This window comes from Lepidochelys kempii, chromosome 2 (genome assembly GCF_965140265.1).
Source record: "Lepidochelys kempii isolate rLepKem1 chromosome 2, rLepKem1.hap2, whole genome shotgun sequence".
Taxonomy (NCBI): Eukaryota; Metazoa; Chordata; order Testudines; family Cheloniidae; genus Lepidochelys; species Lepidochelys kempii.
The window spans coordinates 349,061-369,289 of record NC_133257.1 but is presented as its reverse complement, the minus strand read 5'-3'; the positions used below and the strand labels follow the sequence as shown (position 1 = coordinate 369,289).

At 47.2% G+C, this 20,229-nt stretch overlaps 1 protein-coding gene across 1 annotated transcript in view; it reads right to left on the bottom strand.

Moving 5' to 3' along the window:
• Nucleotides 1-20,229, bottom strand: part of IQANK1 (IQ motif and ankyrin repeat containing 1) — a 116,220-nt gene that overhangs the window by 32,086 nt on the left and 63,905 nt on the right. Inside the window, exons 5-8 of the mRNA XM_073335041.1 lie at nucleotides 14,056-14,181; nucleotides 9,412-9,551; nucleotides 8,966-9,020; nucleotides 8,185-8,277 (exon numbers count right to left, since the gene is read on the bottom strand). Coding sequence (XP_073191142.1) covers nucleotides 8,185-8,277; nucleotides 8,966-9,020; nucleotides 9,412-9,551; nucleotides 14,056-14,181 — 414 coding nt within the window. The remainder of the gene's footprint in view (nucleotides 1-8,184; nucleotides 8,278-8,965; nucleotides 9,021-9,411; nucleotides 9,552-14,055; nucleotides 14,182-20,229) is intronic.

Genomic DNA, 20,229 nt, shown 5'->3' with positions numbered 1-20,229 from the left:
CTCCAAATAGGTGACTGTGGGCGAGACTCAATATGGGTTTTTGATGTTTTTGTGGCACCAGAAGTTGTTGTATCTCTTGCTCCTGCATTTGCACCACGTGGTACAGGAGATCTTTCTTCACTATAAAGTAAGGTCCGGGACCCTGGACCTTCCCATCCACGGGTATCCCATCAATCTCGGCCACCTCTTTCCTGGTGTTATCATATCGGGGGTCCTCCGCTGGGTCCTGCCCAAAAGTCTTTCTCCTAGGACTAACCTGCCCAAGCTTCCAGGGGCCGGCTTCTGCTTCTTCCAATGGCTCGCCGCTGTCATTGCTGGGGGCAGCCTCTGGCTCACCTTCTGTGGTGCAAGTTTCTCTGTTGGCTGCTTGCGTCCATCAACCTACTAGGGAGGTCTTCTGGCCCTGGGTCAGGATCCGGGTTCCCAAGGCCTTCGCGGCCTTCCTCTCTTTTTTGTCTTCCGGGTCTTTCGGGGGACTGAGAACAGATCCTGAGAAATCTCAGCAAACATCGGGGGTTGACATTCCCGCGGTGATGAATCGCTGTCCTCAGGGTCCCCACCTCCCTCCAGCCTCTCCGGGGGGAGTAAATTATCAAACCCTGGATAGTCCCTCCCAATGGCTACAGGATATGGGAGTTTAGGAACTACACCCACGGTCACCTCAATGGGGTTTCCCTGAACCTCTATCTCCACTGGGATGGTGGGGTAATGGCTCACGGCCCCATGCACGCAAGTCATTGCTACGCGTTTGGCTTGTAGCAGCTGACTACTTTTTACCAGCTTACCCGATATGAGGGTGATAGCACTCCCCGAGTCCACAAGCGCTGAAGCCTCTGCTCCATTTATCCTCACTGGCCTGGTGTAATTATGCAGGGCTAATGCGAACCCCGCGAGGTGGATAAGGGAGCATGGGACCTCCCAATCCCCCAATTACATTGCATAGACTCCTCGGTGCTGGGACACTGTGCTGCTATGTGTCCCCACTCCCCACATGCATAACATCTATAATTGCTTTTAATCACTCCCCTATCCCGGGGGTTAGGGGGTTTAGTCCCGGGGTTCCCCCCACTCAGGCCAATCCTTTCCTTCTGGGGTCCCCACTGGTTTTCAGCCCCCTCCTTCTTCCACCTAGGACTCCCCAGGGGTTTGGCTGCCCAACCTTCCAGGGTTGGGGTCGGGTGCTTGCTTCAAAAGGGGCCTTCCTTGGGTAGTCGAGTCAGTTCCCTGGCTGTCATCTGTCTTTCTACCAGCGTGATCATCTCGTCGTACGTGGATGGATCGTTCTGGCCTACCCATTTGCGGAGATCTGGCGGCAGTCCCCGCATGTAATGGTCTATGACCAGGGTCTCCAAAATCTCCTCTGGCCTGCACACCTCCGGCTGTAACCACTTCTGCGCAAGGTGTATGAGGTCGAATAGCTGGGATCTCGGGGGTTTGTTCTCCTGGTATTTCCACTCATGGAACCTCTGGGCCCTTACCGCTGCCGTTACCCCTGATCGTGCTAGGATCTCTGCCTTCAGACGGGTATAGTCAGTGGCATTCATGGCAGGAAGTCAAAGTCGGCCTTCTGGGCCTCTCCACACAAAAAAGGGGCGAGAATGCTGACCCACTGCTCCTGGGGCCACGCCTCACGCTGAGCAGTCCTTTTGAATGAGAGGAGATATGCCTCTATGTCAATCTCCTGACGTCATCTTTGGCAGACAACCAGTGGCCCTCAGGGTTTGCGTCCCGTCTGACCCCTGGGCCTGGGTGGTGAGGATCTTCAGCCGGTCCACCACCTCTCTCAAGAGGGCACGATTTTGGGTCACCTGGCTCATCAATAATTGATTGGTTTCCTGCTGTAGCCACATAGACTCCTGTTGTGCCATTGCCTGAACCCGGGTGGCCTCCTGCTGGGCTGCCGTGGCTTGTACCAGAGCTCTTACCACCTCCTCCATTGTGGTACAAAGCAAACAAACAAACCAAAACAAAAAAAAATCCAAAACCCCAGCGCACATTTTTTTTAACTCTCTTTCTTCCGCCATGCTGTGAACGAAGTCCCACTCCTGACACCAGTTGTGACAAAGCTCTGTCCTTGCCTCCATGGGTCCCACGTTTCCTGGCAGATTTTGCTAGCCTCAGAGGCTCACTGTGACCCTCCACGTAACCCTTCTCTCTCTAGAGACAAGGGTCACAGTCTACTGAGCCATTTTCATCATAAGCCAGTGAGGGAGGTGAGGAGAAGTTATCCTTCCTTGCACAGTCTCTGTTGTCTCCCAGTCTCAGTGATTAATCGGGGGAAAAAGGGTGACGGAGCCCAGGCCCACCCTCTACTCCAGGCTCCAGCCCACAGACCCGAATAGTATCAGCTATGGTAGCTGACCTTTTAGAAACATGACATGTACAATTCCCTGGGCTACTTCCCCCACAGCAGCCCCCACTTCCTCAAGCTCCACTTCACCCTTACCTCAGGGCCTCCTTCCTTGTGCCTGATATGGTGTGTACTACTCAGCCTCTCCAACAGTGCAACTTCCTCCCACAGCTCCTGACATGCACACCCACCTGACTAACTGGGAGGCTTTCAACTTGTTTCAGCCAGCCCCTGATTGGCTTCAGGTGTCCTAATCAACCTAGCCTTCTCCCTGCCTTCTGGAAAGTTCTTAATTGGCCCCAGGTGTCTTAATTGACCTGGAGCAGCTGCCATTTCACTTATCCTGGTACCAGGGATTTGTTTAGCCTGGAGCTAATATATCTATCTCCCACTACTTTTCTATAGCCATCTATAGCCTTGCCCCATCACACCAATTAAATTTGTTCGTCTCTAAGGTGCCACAAGGACTCCTTGTTGGTTTTTGCTGACACCTGTGACAAAGTTCCTCTTCTACCTTGGTGGGTCTTGCAGTTATTGGCGAATTTGCTCACCTCAGAGATTCACGGCAGCCCTCAGTTTGGCAGTTTTCGTGAACCCACAGTCCAGGTCAACTCCTCCTGTGTCTGATCAGGAGTTGGGATGTTTGGGGGGAACCTGGGCCCGCCCTCTACTCCGGGTTCCATCTCAGGGCCCTGTGGAATGCAGCTGTCTAGAGTGCCTCCTGGAACAGCTGTGTGACAGCTACAACTCCCTGGGCTACTTCCCCATGGCCTCCTCCAAACGCCTTCTTTATCCTCACCATAGGACCTTCCTCCTGGTATCTGATAATGCTTGTACTCCTCAGTTCTCCAGCAGTCCGCATTCTCACTCTCAGCTCCTAGTGCCTCTTGCTCCCAGCTCCTCACACGCACACCACAAACTGAAGTGAGCTCCTTTTTAAACCCAGATGCCCAGATTAACCTGCCTTAATTGATTCTAGCAGCTTCTTGATTGGCTGCAGGTGTTCTAATCAGCCTGTCTGCCTTAATTGTTTCCAGAAAGTTCCTGGTGGTTCTGGAACCTTCCCTGTTACCTTACCCAGAGAAAAGGGTCCTACTTAACCTGGGGCTAATATATCTGCCTTCTGTTACTCTCCTGTAGCCATCTGGCCCGACCCTGTCACACACCATGCAGGCACTCCTTCAGTCTTCTAGAATTTCTCCAGTATTACAGCCAGTGGAGGGTGTGCCTACACTGCACCACACCCCCAATTAAGAATCACAGATTCATAGAGTTGAAGCCCAGAAGAGACCACCAAATTATCTGCAGTAGGACCTCAGAGTTACACACACCTCAGGAATGGAGGTTGTTCATAACTCTGAAATGTTTGTAACTTTGAACAAAACATTACGGTTGTTCTTTCAAAAGTTTATAACTGAACATTGACTTAATACAGCTTTAAAACTTTACTATGCCAAAAAAAATGCTGCTTTTAACCATCCTAATTTAAATGAATCAAGTACAGAAAGTTTCTTTACCTTGTCAAATCTTTTTTTAAACTTTCCCGCTATTTTTTTCGTAGTTTATGTTTAATACAAGTACTGTACTGTATTTGACTTTTTTTTTTTCCGTCTCTTCTGCTGCCTGATTGCCTGCTTCCGATTCCAAATGAGGAGTGTGGTTGACCAGTCAAGGAACTATCATGTGATTGGAATAACAGAGACTTGGTGGGGTAACTCACATGACTGGAGCACTGTCATGGATGGGTATAAACTGTTCAGGAAGGACAGGAGGGGGAGAAAAGGTGGAGGAGTTGTACTGTATGTAAGAGAGTGGAATGATTGCTCAGAGCTCCAGTGTGAAACTAGAGAAAAGCCTATTGAGTGTCTTTGGGTTAAGTTTAGAGGCAAGAGGAAAAAGGGTGATGTCATGGTGGGCGTCTGCTATAGACCACCAGACCAAGAGGATGAGGTAGACAAGGCTTTCTTCGGACAAGTAACGGAAGTTTCCAGATCACAGGCCCAGGTTCTCATGGGGGACTTCAAATCACCCTGACATCTGCTGGAAGAGCAATACTGCAGTGCACAGACAATCCAGGAAGTTTTTGGAGAGTGTTGGGGACAACTTTCTGGTGCAAGTGCTGGAGGAACCGACTAGGGACCATGCTCCTCTTGACCTGCTGCTCACAAACAGGGAAGAATTAGTAAGGGGAAGTAAAAGTGGGTGGCAACCTGCGCAGAAGTGACCATGAGATGGTTGAGTTCGGGATCCTGACACAGGGAAGAAAGGAGAGCAGCAGAATATGGACCCTGAACTTCAGAAAAGCAGACTTTGACTCCCCCAGGGAACTGATGGGCAGGATCCCCTGGGAGGCTAATATGAGGAAGAAATGAGTCCAGGAGAGCTGGCTGTATTTTAAAGAAGCCTTATTGAGGGCGCAGGAACAAACCATCCCAATGTGCAGAAAGAATAGCAAATATGGCTGGTGACCATCTTGGCTTAACAGAGAGATCTTCGGTGAGCTTAAACACAAAAAGGAAGCTTACAAGAAGTGGAAACTTGGACACATGACTAGGGAGAAGTATAAAAATATTGCTCGAGCATGCAGGGGTGTAATCAGGAAGGCCAAGGCACAATTGGAGTTGCAGCTAGCAAGGGATGTGAAGGATAACAAGAAGGGTTTCTACAGGTACGTTAGTAACAAGGTGGTCAGGGAAAGTGTGGGACCCTTACTGAATGGGGGAGGCAACCTAGTGACAGATGTGGAAAAAGCTGAAGTACTCAATGCTTTTTTTGCCTCAGTCTTCACAGACAAGGTCAGCTCCCAGACTGCTGCACCGGGTAGCACAGTATGGGGAGGAGATGAGCAGCCCTCAGTGGTGAAAGACCAGGTTAAGGACTATTTAGAAAAGCTGCATATGCACAAGTCCATGCGACCGGATGCAATGCAGCTGAGGGTGCTGAAGGAGTTGGCTGATGTGATTGCAGAGACATTGGCCATTATCTTTGAAAACTTGTGGCAATCAGGGGAGGTCCTGGACAAATGGAAAACGGTAAATATAGTACCCATCATCTAAAAAGCGAAGAAGAAGAATCCAGGGAACTACAGACTGGTCAGCCTCACCTCAGTCCCTGGAAAAATCACGGCGCATGTCCTCAAGGAATTCATTTTGAAGCACTTGGAGGAGAGGAAGGTGATCAGGAACAGTTAACATGGGTTCACCGAGGGCAAGTCATGCCTGACCAACCTGATTGCCATCTATGATAAGATAACTGGCTCTGTGGATATGGGGAAAGCAGTGGACATGATATGTCCTGACTATAGCAAAGTTTTTGATATGGTCTCCCACCATATTCTTACCAGCAAGTTAAAAAAAGTATAGATTGGCTAAACGGACTATAGGGTGGATAGAAAGCTGGCTAGATCATCGGGCTCAGTGGGTAGTGGTCAACGGCTCAATGTCTAGTTGGGAGCTGGTATCAAGTGGAGTGCCACGAGGTCTGTCCTGGGGCTGGTTTTGTTCAACATCATCATTAACGATTTGGATGATGGGATGGATTGTACACTCAGCAAGTTCGCAGATGACACTAAGTTGGGGGGAGAGGTAGATACACTGGAGGGTAGGGGTATGGTCCAGAGTGACCTAGACAAATCTGAGGATTGGGCCCAAAGAAATCTGATGAAGTTCAACAAGGACAAGTGTAGAGTCCTGCACTTAGGACGGAAGAATTCCATGCACTGCTACAGGCTGGGGACTGACTGGCTAAGCGGCAGTTCTGCAGAAAAGGATTACAGTGGACGAGAAGCTGGATACGAGTCAACAGTGTGCCCTTATTGCTAAGAAGGCTAACGGCATATTGGGCTGAATTAGTAGGAGCATTGCCAGCAGATTGAGGGAAGTGATTATTCCCCTCTATTCGGCACTGGTGAGGCCACATCTGGAGTATTGCATGCAGTTTTGGTGCCCCCACTACAGAAAGGATGTGGACAAATTGGAGAGAGTCCAGTGAAGTGCAACAAAAATTATTAGGGGGCTGGGGCACATGATTTATGAGGAGAGGCTGTGGGAACTGGGCTTATTTAGTCTGCAGAGGAGAAGAGTGAGGATGGATTAGATAGCAGCCTTCAACTAAGATTAAAGAGGACAAAAGAAAGGCTGTTGTTTACTCTTCCCACCCCCAGGAAGATAAGTCTTGCAAGTGAATTGCTTCCATCAGCTGAGTTGGCAGATCAAAGCAGAAGTGAGGAAGTGAATAAAACCTCTGAACAAGCAGGAACTGTATCTTTATACTGCTTGGACTCTGGGGGGGAACAAGGATTACTAGAATAAACAAAAGATTCCCAGTGCTTATCCTGGGTTAGCCCTAAAGGACATACAGACCTTGCTTATTATAGACGCTTCTATTACTTTTTGAAAGTTAAGGTTGTAAGTTATTATCTGCTTTAACCTTGTCAAAAAAATATCGTTACCTTTTCCTGTTTAGTAAATCTTTAGATAGTTTAGTATAGGATTGGCTACAAGCGTTGTCTTCAGTGTGAGCTCTAACATGCAATTCAGGACTGGGCGCAACCTGAATATTGCTGTGATTCGTGGTGTAAGGGCCATCTATCACAAGGGCAAGCTTCCCTAGGTGGCGAGACAGGGAGTACCGACTGTCTGTGACTCCATGTTAAGGCTGTTACAGTGCCTAAGGAGTATACACTTGATAACTGGTTGGTGAAATCTAAGTATAGAGCTCTCAACCAGTTTGGGGTTTGTGCCGGTTTTTTAAAAAAAAAACCAAAAAAACAGTCTGCCCTGAGGTTGGTACTCATGCTCTTGAGCCACTGCAGGACAGCTTGATAATGAGTACAGTAAATGTCCCTAAGCTTTCGTATCTATAAATGTTATATATCTTTGTCAGATAAGGATTGTATTCTAGCTCCATGGGGGAGGGTTATAGAGCTAACTCCAGCAACTACAATAAGTGTGTGTGTGTGGGGGGTGAATCCTGCAGATCCCAGGACAGGTAAACAACTCCAGATAATTACCAGTTCTTGGGGGGCATTTCACATACTGATTCAGACCAGGTTCAAGAGACCCAGATGACAAAGGCTCAGCCTGAACTGATTGAGTGGCCCTCATTTGATCCTCAAATTAACATTAGACTGTAACTGAGAGGGAAAAACCTTGCCCTACCAGGGTCTCCACGTGGATGATGGGTGTCACCTGGTAAGCTTAACACACACGTAGACAATTTTTTTAAAATTATATTTAGGACAAAAGCATTACAGAATATATATATATATTGTGCTCTGTGAAACAACCATCATAGCCACTGGGAAAGAGTAGAACTGCAGGCAATAAAGTCAGACCTGCTGGGATAAGCATAGTGAATTGGAAGGGGGACTACAAGCCTAAATACCTAGTCTGGAGGGAGAGGGACATGGGTCCCTGCCCATGGAGAGGTGGTGGCTGGAGGCCTGAGTCTTAAAGGGGTGCCTTTGAGCAGACAAAGGCAGAGGTACAGTTAACCCTGGAACTGTGATATCTCCATCACTGGACGTTCTAACAAAGTTTGGATATTTTCTAAAAGAGACACTCTAGTGTAAATAGGAATTCATTCAGGGATGTCCTATGGCCTGTGTTAAGCAGGTCAGACTAGATGATTGCAACGGTCCCTTCTGGCCTAATAATCTAGGAGCCCCAATGTTGGGTGCACACTGTGCAGACCTCCTACCCCAAATATTCTGAAAGGATGTGGCAGAGAGCCCCAAGCTGCCCCTCAGGTCCAATGGAGCAAAGGCAGCTTGGAACCTCTGTAGAGTCCCTTCCTGACAGGCCTAAAGGGGCAGAAGGGCCTGGGAGCCTCACCTGCAGGGTCAGCTCTGCATTGACCATCTGCTTTCTCTGACACTTGTCATGCTCTGTGATTCTCCTGTTCAGTTCACAGTAGGCCTGCTGCAGCTGCATGGGAGGAAAAAGGAGGAAACAGATGGGAAAGATGAAGGTGGCCCCCAACACAACTTTGTCTTAGGTGGGGAGGAAAACAGAATCCTTTGTCACACCTGCAAGGCTTAAATTCTTTGTCCCTATGCTCTAGATGGGGCTGCAACATTCCTGTCACACACAGCAGATAAATTCTACCCTACTGTTCTCAGGAGGGACAGTAAACCCCTGGTCTGGATCAGATGTTGGGACCAGTTGGCTGGCTGTATAAAAAGGTCAAAGTGGACTGACCAATAGCTAGGGCAGGCTGGCTGGCAGTCTCTATGCAAGTGCAACTGAGCAGCATGAATATCTGTCCCAGGCATGCACCGTGAGGAGTACAGAACATATCCCATCAACTCTCTCCTGGAGACAGAGCAGATGGAATTGTGTTTTCTCCATGCAGGTACAAACCATTCTTGCACAAATGATACCAATTAGCAAGTGCTGCCCCTCTCTTTAAGACTAGAAGGGCTGACATCTAAGTCCAGAGATCAGCATCTAAATGCACACCAATTCCAGCTCAATCCCATCAGGGATCAGCTGACCAGGAAAGTCGGGCACTGAAGAATAAGAAGAAGTACGGCCACCACAGGGAAGGGCTGGAAATGGGGAAAAAATGATACCTGGGGGCTGTTTAATAGTTTCTAAAAAGAGCTGGCCTGACCTCCTTGTTACATCTCTCCTGCACTTTAGACAGCTGCTCCACCTCCTCGTTCATTCTATGGGAAAGAACAACACAGTTCAGTTTCTGAGTCCTTCACAGTGGCGAGGGGCACAGCAGCATTGCAGTTTCTGGACCCCCTTCCCTGATTCTAAAAGATGTCCTGATCAGACGAAGTGAGGAAAAGGAACCAAATGACATCACCCCCTGCAATGGGACAAACTCTTGGGCAACACCTGGGACATAAACTTGAGGTTCCTTCTTTTACCCCTTCTTAACTTACTATTCTGCCTCTTTCTTCGCTTCTTTTGCCTTTTGTCTCATAAAGTCCGAGTTCTCAAACTGTAACCCATTCAAAAGGTAAAAAACACGTTCAGTGTAACAGTGTTTGTGACTGCTGTATCTAACTATCTTCCCTTTCCTGGCTAGGGCTGGGGTGCAGCTCTCACCGGTGAGTCTCAGCTTCTTTCTGCTTCTTTTCCAGCAAGGCTCTTCTTTGCTGTTCTGCCTCCATCTTCTGTAGCATCAACTCAGTCAGGCTGATGTCCCAGGACTGCAGAATGGCAACCAAGCTATCCAAAGAAGCAATCTTATTGGAAACAAACACAAACACCACTGTGGCTGTAAATACATAAAATTAATGGTTGCAACCCACTCTCCAAACTCCAATCTCAGCAGCACCAACAATGGGTACTAAGGCTGGGAACATAACCCTTCATCTAAGATAAGTGGGACCAAAGAAAGGGCAATCTGCACCACTAACATCATAGGCACTGCTAACCCTGTGTAATTTCCTTAATCCAAATAATCACTCTTAACTTGAGGGACTGTCCTGTTGACACTATTTTACTCTTTGCATGAATGAACCTGATAGGATGATTTATCTCACTCTTGTAGTTAAACAGTCTGCATCACTGCCATATATGAGTGCCTATCAACCATCCTTTGCTCACATAAAGAACGGTTACTTACCCTACATTAACTGTAGCTCAAGATGTATTGTCCGCATGGGATTCCGATTTTGGTGCTCATGTGCCCCATGCATGTAAGATCGGATTCTTTTGAACAGCAGTGTCTGTCAGGGCCATGCCTGTACCCTGGGCATTGTTGCAACCCCCAACAGCTGAGGTTATAAGGGGCAGGATGGCCTCAACCACCTCTTCATTCCCTTGCCAATAAGGATACCTAGGGTAATTACCCTAGGGTAATTAATGAGTACAGTAAATGTCCCTAAGCTTTTGTATCTATAAATGTTATGTATCTTCTTGCAGCAAAGACAGACAGCAGAACATGGAATCATAGAATCATAGAATATTAGGGTTGGAAGGGACCTCAGAAGGTCATCAAAGCAGGACCAATCCCCAGCTAAATTATCCCAGCCAGGGCTTTGTCAAGCCTGACCTTAAAAACTTCTAAGGAAGGAGATTCCACCACCTCCATAGGTAACGCATTCCAGTGTTTCACCACCCTCCTAGTGAAAAGGTTTTTCCTAATATCCAACCTAACCCCCCCCCCCACTGCAACTTGAGACCATTACTCCTTGTTCTATCATCTGCTACCACTGAGAACAGTCTAGATCCATCCTCTTTGGAACCCTCTTTCAGATAGTTGAAAGCAGCTATCAAATCCCACCTCATTCTTCTCTTCCGCAGACTAAACAATCCCAGTTCCCTCAGCCTCTCCTCATAACTCATGTGTTCCAGTCCCCTAATGATTTTTGCTGCCCTCCGCTGGACTCTTTCCAATTTTTCCACATCCTTCTTGTAGTGTGGGGCCCAAAACTGGACACACTACTCCAGATGAGACCTCACCAATGTCGAATAGAGGGGAACGATCACATCCCTCGATCTGCTGGCAATGCCCCTACTTATGCAGCCCAAAATGCCATTGGCCTTCTTGGCAACAATGGCACACTGTTGACTCATGTCCAGCTTCTTGTCCACTGTCACCGCTAGGTCCTTTTCTGCAGAACTGCTGCCGAGCCATTCGGTCCCTAGTCTGTAGCGGTGCATGGGATTCTTCCGTCCTAAGTGCAGGACTCTGCACTTGTCCTTGTTGAACCTCATCAGATTTCTTTTGGCCCAATCCTCTCATTTGTCTAGGGCCCTCTTTATCCTATCCCTACCCTCCAGCGTATCTACCTCTCCTCCCAGTTTAGTGTCGTCTGCAAACTTGCTGAGGATGCAATCCACACCATCCTCCAGATCATTTATGAAGATATTCAACAAAAGCGGCCCGAGGACCAACCCTTGGGGCACTCCACTTGATACCGGCTGCCAACTAGACATGGAGCCATTGATCACTACCCGTTGAGCCCGACAATCTAGCCAGCTTTCTATCCACCTTATCGTCCATTCATCCAGCCCATAATTCTTTAACTTACTGGCAAGAATACTGTGGGAGACCGTGTCAAAAGCTTTGCTAAAGTCAGGGAACAACACGTCCACTGCTTTCCCCTCATCCACAGAGCCAGTTATCTCGTCATAGAAGGCAATTAGATTCGTCAGGCATGACCTTCCCTTGGTGAATCCATGCTGACTGTTCCTGATCACTTTCCTCTCCTCGAAGTGCTTCAGAATTGATTCCTTGAGGACCTGCTCCATGATTTTTCCAGGGGCTGAGGTGAGGTTGACTGGCCTGTAGTTCCCAGGATCCTCCTTCTTCCCTTTTTTAAAGATGGGCACTACATTAGCCTTTTTCCAGTTGTCCGGGACTTCCTCCGATCGCCATGAATTTTCAAAGATAATGGCCAATGGCTCTGCAATCACATCCGCCAACTCCTTTAGTATTCTCAGATCTTGGAATCTGTGAGGACAATACACCTAAAGAACTATGGGTGTTGTAGGGTGAATAACTACTTTCTTTTTCAAGTGTTTGTCTGTACAGATTCCTCTCTTCATCACTAGCAAGCAGTATCCTTCTTAAGAGATAGGTAAGAGGAATATCACCTGGAGGACTGCTCTACCAAAGTTTTTAATCTGACCTAGACTCCTGAACCAAGGCATAGTCGGGACCACACAAAAATGAGGAAGTTAGTTAAACAGAAATTAAGAGGTACAGTGCCAAAAGTGAAATCCCTGCAAGCTGCATGGAAGCTTTTTAAAGACGTCATAATGGAGGCTCAACTTAAATGTATACCCCAAATTAAAAAACATAGTAAGAGAACCAAAAAAGTGCAACCAGGGCTTAACAACAAAGTAAAAAAAACCACTGAGACACAAAAAGGCATCCTTTAAAAACTGGAAGTTAAATCCTTGTGAGGAAAATAGAAAGGAGCCTAAACTCTGGCAAATTAAGTGTAAAAATATCATTAGGAAGGCCAAAAAAAGAATTTGAAGAACAGCTACCCAAAGACTCAAAAAGTAATAGCAAAATTTTTTGTAAGTATATCAGAAGCAGAAAGCCTGCTAAACAATCAGTAGGACCACTGGAGGATTGAGATGCTAAAGGAGCATAGAATATCAGGGTTGGAAGGGACCTTAAGAGGTCATCTACTCCAACCCCCTGCTCAAAGCAGGGCCAATCCCCAACTAAATCATCCCAGCCTGGGCTTTTGACCTTGAAAACCTCTAAGGAAGGAGATTCCACCACCTCCTTAGGTAACACATTCCAGTGCTTCACCACCCTCCTAGCGAAAAAGTTTTTCCTAACATGCAACCTAAAGGGGAGGTTCGATAGAGCATGGAGCTAGGCTGTTATCAGTGGTGGCAGATGACAGAACGAGGAGTAATGGTCTCAAGTTGCAGTGGGGGAGGTCTAGGTTGGCTATTAGGAAAAAATATTTCACTGGGAGGGTGGTGACGCTCTGGAATGGGTTACTGAGGGTGGTGGTGGAATCTCCATCCTTAGAGGTTTTTAACAAAGCCCTTGACAAAGCCCTGTCTGGGATGATTTCAGGCTTAGGATAGGAACTCCATCTCCCAGTGGGTAAGGGAGATCTACATCTCCTTTGGTGCTGGATTTCTTCGGGCCTCTGTGTTGTGTTGAAGTAAAAGCAGAAGAGGAATAGGGCTTGTGAACATCTGTGGTGTCTGGGATAATATTACAGCTCACAGGAGCACTAATGGACTGAGACAAACGGGGAGGTTTCTTGGCCAGCTTGCCTGGATCAGACAATGCTTGCATCAAAGTCTCCCAGAAGATGTAACTTCAGTCTGCCCTCTCTGAATTAAAGTGTGTACTTTGAAAAAACCTTACATTAAGTAGTGCTCAGGCATATGGTCTTTGCCTAAGCACAGGAGATGCTGAGCATCAATCATGGGTTTTGCTGAGTCCCCGGTAAAGAGATCTTGAATCCTGGAGCCTTGCCTTTAGGCATTTTGATCTTATGTGTGTGTGTGGCGGGGGGTGTCTAACCATGTACAGAGGCTGGCATGGGAGGGGGAGGGGGGCAGAAATCGTATCAACACACTGTTTCCACAGGGATTTTTTTTTTTAAAATAGAGGACAGGTATGCTAACTAATGAACTGTAAATAGTGAATCAGAAAACAATAGCTAAATAATCTCTTGCATATTGGAGGTCACTGAGATCGCAGGGCTCCATGTTGAAGCCATAGGTGGTCAGAAGGAACTGAAAGGCCGTTCAGGCTGCCCTGCTCCTTATACCCTCGGCTACAGTGGTTGCAGGGGCTCCCAGGATGCAGGGGAATGCCCGGGGGACACAGCTATTCAAAAGAATATGATTGCATGTGCACAGGGCACATGTGCACCAAGAGTGGAATCTGTGTGCACGATCACTCAAAGAAATTAAACAGCAGTTAAACTGAAACTAACTGGACACAACTCAACTCAAAGCCACATGCCTGGCTGAAAATGCTTTACCTGTTCTTGTTACAAGTAACACCTGAGATCAGTAGAGGTAAATTCAGAGAAAAACGGATATACTTTCACCTCTGTTTTCAGGTTTACTTCCAACAGTTTATAGCACTCTGGGTAGACTCATTGCCACTGCTCCCCCGGCATGGTCAGTCAATATCCACCCCTGTTTGTGAGGCTCATTCAGAGAGCAACAAATGAGACAACATAAGAGACCAAAAGCCAAAAAGAAACAATGTTATTTAAGGCAAAGGGAAATAGAACAAATTGCCCCTACTTGTTCAGGCGTGTTGCCATCATCAGCATAAAGTCTGGGGTCTGCTCCATATTGAAGAAGTGTCTCCACGGCGGCCATGTGACCACCAAAAGCAGCACGATAAAGAGGGGTCCTGCCAAAAGCCCCCTACACAAATAAAAACAATGAACATGAGGAAAATAGTGTCTGACAGTCACATATAGCAATCTGCTGTCATCAGTGCTCTGCACATCTCCACCCACTCTGCATAAAGGACAACCTATAAAGCTCCATCTCCCTCTGCAGAAGTGGGTACCAGCAGGACCTGATTAAAGCAATTTGCAGCCCTAAACACACTCACATGGGGTCTCTTCTGTGCCACAACCCTACTCCTCCACACCATCATCCCATCCCTGCTTAGGGTTGTAATGGCCAGGGCCACTGTCATCTGGATGACCTGACAACCTTAGATATGGAGCACTTGTGGGGGGAGGAAGCCAGAGAATGTAAGAATTCTTTAAAGAGGGTTTACCAGTATTTATTTTATCTACACCCATTTACTTTCAGTCCTATTTCCTTGTAAGTTGTTTCTTTGTGTACCCAAAGCCTTTTTATTCTCTAGAAAGTCCAAAGTCTTTATAGGGAGGCAGAACCCAGCCTGTATCCAAACTCAGTACCTTCTTTTCCTACGTCTTACTGCTCCTCAGACAATGATCTGGTGTGGTCTTTAAAACTCCCCTCTCGAAATTGTTCCCCCAACCTCAGAATGAGGTGGGGCTAATTAATGTAAATCCTAGATCCCTCCCACTCCCAGCAGCTTCCGAGAGGATTTGTGATTGATTAAAGCCAGCTGGATCACACCCTAGTTCTAATTTTCTGAAGTAGTCCACTACCTACAGATTCTTGGGGTTTGGGTTTTTTTCACCCTTGTGACAGTTCATTCTCTCATAGTCATATATATAAAAGCAACCTGCTGAGCTAGAGGGTGGTCTACCATTGCTCCCCTTTGTGAAAGCTGTGGTCTCTCCTCCTTTCTAGAACATCACTCTATTGTCATACAAGCTGGGTTCTGTCCAGAGGGAAGGAGGTCTCAGCCCCTATCATGTGGGCAGGAAATGCTATGTATGCATCTTCCCCACTCAAACTATGATGGGGTGGCTGCAGCACGTACCCTGAGTTCTCTTTTCATGTGGTGTCAGAAAAGGCCCTCACGTAGAGATAGCAACTAATGTTCCCTCTTTTTTTTTCTTCTTGTGTGTTGAACAAATGGCTGCCCAAGCTCATAGCACAGCCTCTCCCACCCTCTCCCATCCCACACATTTCCTTCTTCCTCTATCCTCTCTCTCATTACATCTGCTCCTTTCATTCATTCTCCTTCCTGCCTCTTCATTCATTCCAGATCCTACATTCATTTCAATGAGACTTGATTAGCATGACAAACTACACTTATGTTGCCAAAGGTCATTGAAGAGACAGACTGCTCAGGTCTCTGTCAGGAGTGGATGCAACCCACCCACAATAGACTCCCACACTTCATCTGAGGTTTCAACTTTTGCCCATTTATCATTCCTATCCATTCCTGAGCTGCTAGCAGGTTGTTCCACAGCATGATGCTCTGTCACTCTTTTTTCCCATAGTCAAGAACAGTTTTCCTCATAACTTTTTGATGACACAACTTTATGATACCGGATAATTTGAAAAAACATCTATCTTGCTCTTCCTCTTATTTGCAATATTGGCCTAGAAAATGTTTGTCTCAATCTCTCCTTTCACATTGGCTGGACAGTCGCTCTTTTCTGAGTTTAAACACTTTCTCTCCACCATTCTCAATTTTCCTTATCCCTCTCTTCCCTATCCCCTTCATCATGTTTGTTAAATTTGAGTGCTCAGTCATTCATTCTGCACACAGTAAAAGAAAGAGGCCACTAGGAGGTGTGCAGTGCCTCTGTCTCTTTCCTTTCTTGGCCACTCAGGTTCATCAGAGCCAGCAGCTGAGTCTCCCCCGCAGCTGAGTCCCATTTCCCTGGTACTTTCAAGCACCCTTAAGAGGGGCTCCTCATAGTGGAAGGCCACCCCTCCCAGGGCCTCCTGGGCAAGCTAAGAAGTTTTTCCTTTTCCCTTGTCTCCGTCCCCTTTCCATTAGAGCCAAAAGAGAGACAGGGTCCTCTTCTGCGCAGCAGGGGCCTAGTTGCCCCTGGTTGTAGATGTGAGGCCAGCCATGTCTTCCTTCTGCTGGAGGCTCTCTGCAGTCTCAGACAAACATTACTGCATTGGTTACACTTGAGTCATATTTTCAAACTTTACTTTTTTTTTTTAAATGGAAGTGGACATTCTGGCTTCAAGTGATTTCAGAACCAGGGGCCTTAGGTATAGGTTTATAATGCCTATGTAAAGCAGCTATGGAACATGATCCACCTTCATGAGAAGCAGGCTCCCACCCCACTAATATCAGAAGGGTTGACTTTACCAAATTGCTATTTTCTGAAGGGAAAAGGGATTTGGGAGTGAAGTTAGGAGGACTGACTACCAGGAGGGAGACATTGGAACATAACTAAATGAAAGGCAGTTGATCAGTGTGTGAAGATGGGAGGGGCACAAGAGAAATTAATAGGTAATGCTATAATTTAGTCATGGGTATTTTTAGTAAAAATCATGGACAGGTTATAGAACGATAGAAGATTAGGGCTGGAAGAGACCTCAGGAGGTCATCTAGTCCAATCCCCTGCTCAAAGCAGGACCAATTCCCAACTAAATCATCCCAGTCAGGGCTTTGTCAAGCCTGACTTTAAAAACGTCTAAGGAAGGAGATTCCACCACCTCCCTAGGTTACACATTCCAGTGTTTCACCACCCTCCTAGTGAAAAAGTTTTTCCTAATATCCAACCGAAACCTCCCCCACTGCAACTTGAGACCATTACTCCTTGTTCTGTCATCAGCTACCACTGAGAACAGTCTAGATCCATCCTGTCTGGAACCCCCCTTCAGGTAGTTGAAAGCAGCTATCAAATCCCCCCATATTCTTCTCTTCTGCAGACTAAATAAGCCCAGTTCCCTCAGCCTCTCCTCATAAGTCATGTGCCCCAGACCCCTAATCATTTTCGTTGCCCTCCACTGGACTCTCTCCAATTTTTCCACATCCTTTCCGTAGTGGGGGCCCCAAAACTGGATGCAAATCTCCAGATGTGGCCTCACCAATGCCAAATAGAGGGGAAGAATCACTTCCCTCGATCTGCTGGCAACGCTCCTACTAATGCAGCCCAATATGCCGTTAGCCTTCTTGGCAACAAGGGCACATTGTTGACTCATATCCAGTTTCTCATCCATTGTAATCCCCAGGTCCTTTTCTGAAGAACTGCCTCTTAGCCAGTTGGTCCCTAGTCTGTCACAGTGTATTAAGTGAGGACCTTCAAAATATGGAACAATATTTCCGGAAATGGAGGCTCAAACCTGTGACAAAGTAGGGAGTATTAACCTGGTAATGTTGCATGGGAGTTTTACTTGTTTACTCTCTTCTGCTAACATGGGGCGTGCCTCCATTTCCCTGGGGTACTGCACCAATACTAGATGGTGATGGCAAGTAAGCGGGTGACTTCACTGACGGATGATACTTGATGGCCAGCACGTAAATGATGGTGACTGGCCTTCGTAACCTAAGCCCAGGAGGGGACTGGGACCAGATGACACCTTCTGCCCGGGAAACAGGACAAAGGCTGGAAGAGAGCTTGGAGGTGTGGCTGGGTGAGGCAGCAGGAAGGGGTTTCAGTTTGGAGCTGGCTGGGGAGATGGCAACATGCCCAGAACCAGGGTCTGGGCTCCCCACCCCACAAGAGGGACCTGGATGAGCACAGGCGCTGATTCTGTGGGTGCTCCGGGGCTGGAGCACCCACGGGGAAAAATTAGTGGGTGCTCTGCACCCATTGGCGGCTAAGCTCCCCATACCCCCTGCCCCACCTCCTCCTCCTTTTCCCCGCCTAAGCGCACCGTGTCCCCGCTCCTCCGCCTACCTCCCAGCGCTTCCCCCTGGCCACCACCAAACAGCTGTTTGGCGGCGTGCTGGGAGGGAGGGGGAGGAGTGGCAACATGGTGCGCTCGGGGAGGAGGCGGGGAAGAGAAGGGGATAGGGCGAGAATTTGGGGAAGGAGTTGGAATAGGGGCAGGGAGGGGGCGGAGTTGCGGTGGGGACTTTGGGGAAAGAGTTGGAATGGGGGCAGGGCAGGGGTGGGAAGACGCTAGGCTGGGGCAGAGCCGCATGGAAGGGATGGAGTGGGGGCAGGGCCGGGGGCAGGTGGGAAGAGATCAAGCATCCAAGGGAAAGTGTGGAAGTTGCCCCATATGTGACTGGGGGGTCCTGTTTTCTGTACCTACAAGGTCTGTTTAGAGTGTGTTCCTGTCATCTAATAAACCTTCTGTTTTACTGGCTGGCTGAGAGTCATGGTGAATTGCAGGATGTGGGGGGTACAGGGCTTTGACTCCCTCACACTCCATGACAAAACCAAACCCTGGAAAAACAATAGTAAGCGCATTTCATCTTGATAATAGGAATGCCAAAAGCACACTGAAAGTAGCTTTCTGGGGTAAAAATGTGCAACACGATTACACTCCAACATATCTTGGAGTGAAACTCGACCGCACCCTCTCCTTCCATGATCATCTTGAGAAGGTAGCTGCAAAGATCAAAACGAGAGCCAACATAGTTCAGTTGCAACCTGGGGTGCACCAACATCAGTGCTGCGAACATCTGTCATAAATATAAAGGAAGGGTAACCACCTTTCTGTATACAGTGCTATAAAATCCCTCCTGGCCAGAGGCAAAGTCCTTTTACCTGTAAAGGGTTAAGAAGCTCAGGTAACCTGGCTGGCACCTGACCCAAAATGACCAAAGAGGGAACAAGATACTTTTAAATCTGGAGTGGGGGAAAGGCTTTTGTCTGTCTGTGTGATACCTTTGCCGGGAACAGATCAAGGATGCAAGCCCTCCAACTCCTGTAAAGTTAGTAAGTAATCTCACTAGAAAATGCATTAGGTTTTCTTTGTTTTGGCTTGTGAAATTCGCTGTGCTGGAGGCAAGGTGTATTCCTGTTTTTCAGTCTTTTTGTAACTTAAAGTTTTGCCTAGAGGGATTCTCTATGTTTTGAATCTGACTGCCTGTAAGATTATCTTCCATTCTGATCTTACAGAGTTGTTCTCTTATCTTTTTTTGTTCTTCTAATAATGTTCTGTTTTTTAAGAATCTGATTGGGTTTTTTGGGTCTTAAAAATCCAAGGCTGGTTTGTGCTCATCTTGTTTATTTTCAAGCCTCCCCAGGAAAGGGGGTGTAGGGCTTGGGGGAATATTTTGGGGGAACAGGACTTCAAGTGGTCCTTTCCCTGTTCTCTGTCTAAATCACTTGGTGGTGGCAGCATACTGTTCAAAGAGAAGGAGAAATTTGTGCCTTGGGAAAGTTTTTAACCTAAGCTGGTAAAAATGAACTTTGAGGGGTTTTCATCTGTACCCTAGAGTTCAGAGTGGGGAGGGAACCCTGACAACTTGTATATTCAGTATTTGAATATTGTGCACCGGTAAGCAGCAGATGCAGCCACACACGACTTGTGGCCACCCACAATACAGTGATGTGGTGCATCACAGGAACCCTGAAGTTGACTCCAACACCATGGCTACCTGTCCTGTCTAACATCGCTCCCCTGCCGATACGCCGAACTGCTGCAACGTTTGGCGAAGCTCAGCGAATCCAGGAAACCAAATGCCTTCCTATTCACCAAGACCTTGACAATGCCCCTGTCATAAATATAAAGGGAAGGATAAACACCTTTAAAACCCCTCCTGGCCAGAGGAAAAACCCTTTCACCTGTAAAGGGTTAAGAAGCTAGGATAACCTCGCTGGCACCTGACCAAAATGACCAATGAGGAGACAAGATACTTTCAAAAGCTGGGAGGAGGGAGAAAAACAAAGGGTCTGTGCCTGTTTGTGTGATGCTTTTGCTGGGGATAGAACAGGAATGGAGTCTTAGAACTTAGTAAGTAATCTAGCGAGATATGCGTTAGATTATGATTTCTTTAAATGGCTGAGAAATTAAGTTGTACTGAATAGAATGAATATTCCTGTCTGTGTGTCTTTTTGTAACTTAAGGTTTTCCCTAGAGGGATTCTCTATGTTTTGAATCTAATTACCCTGTAAGGTATTTACCATCCTGATTTTACAGAGGTGATTCTTTTTA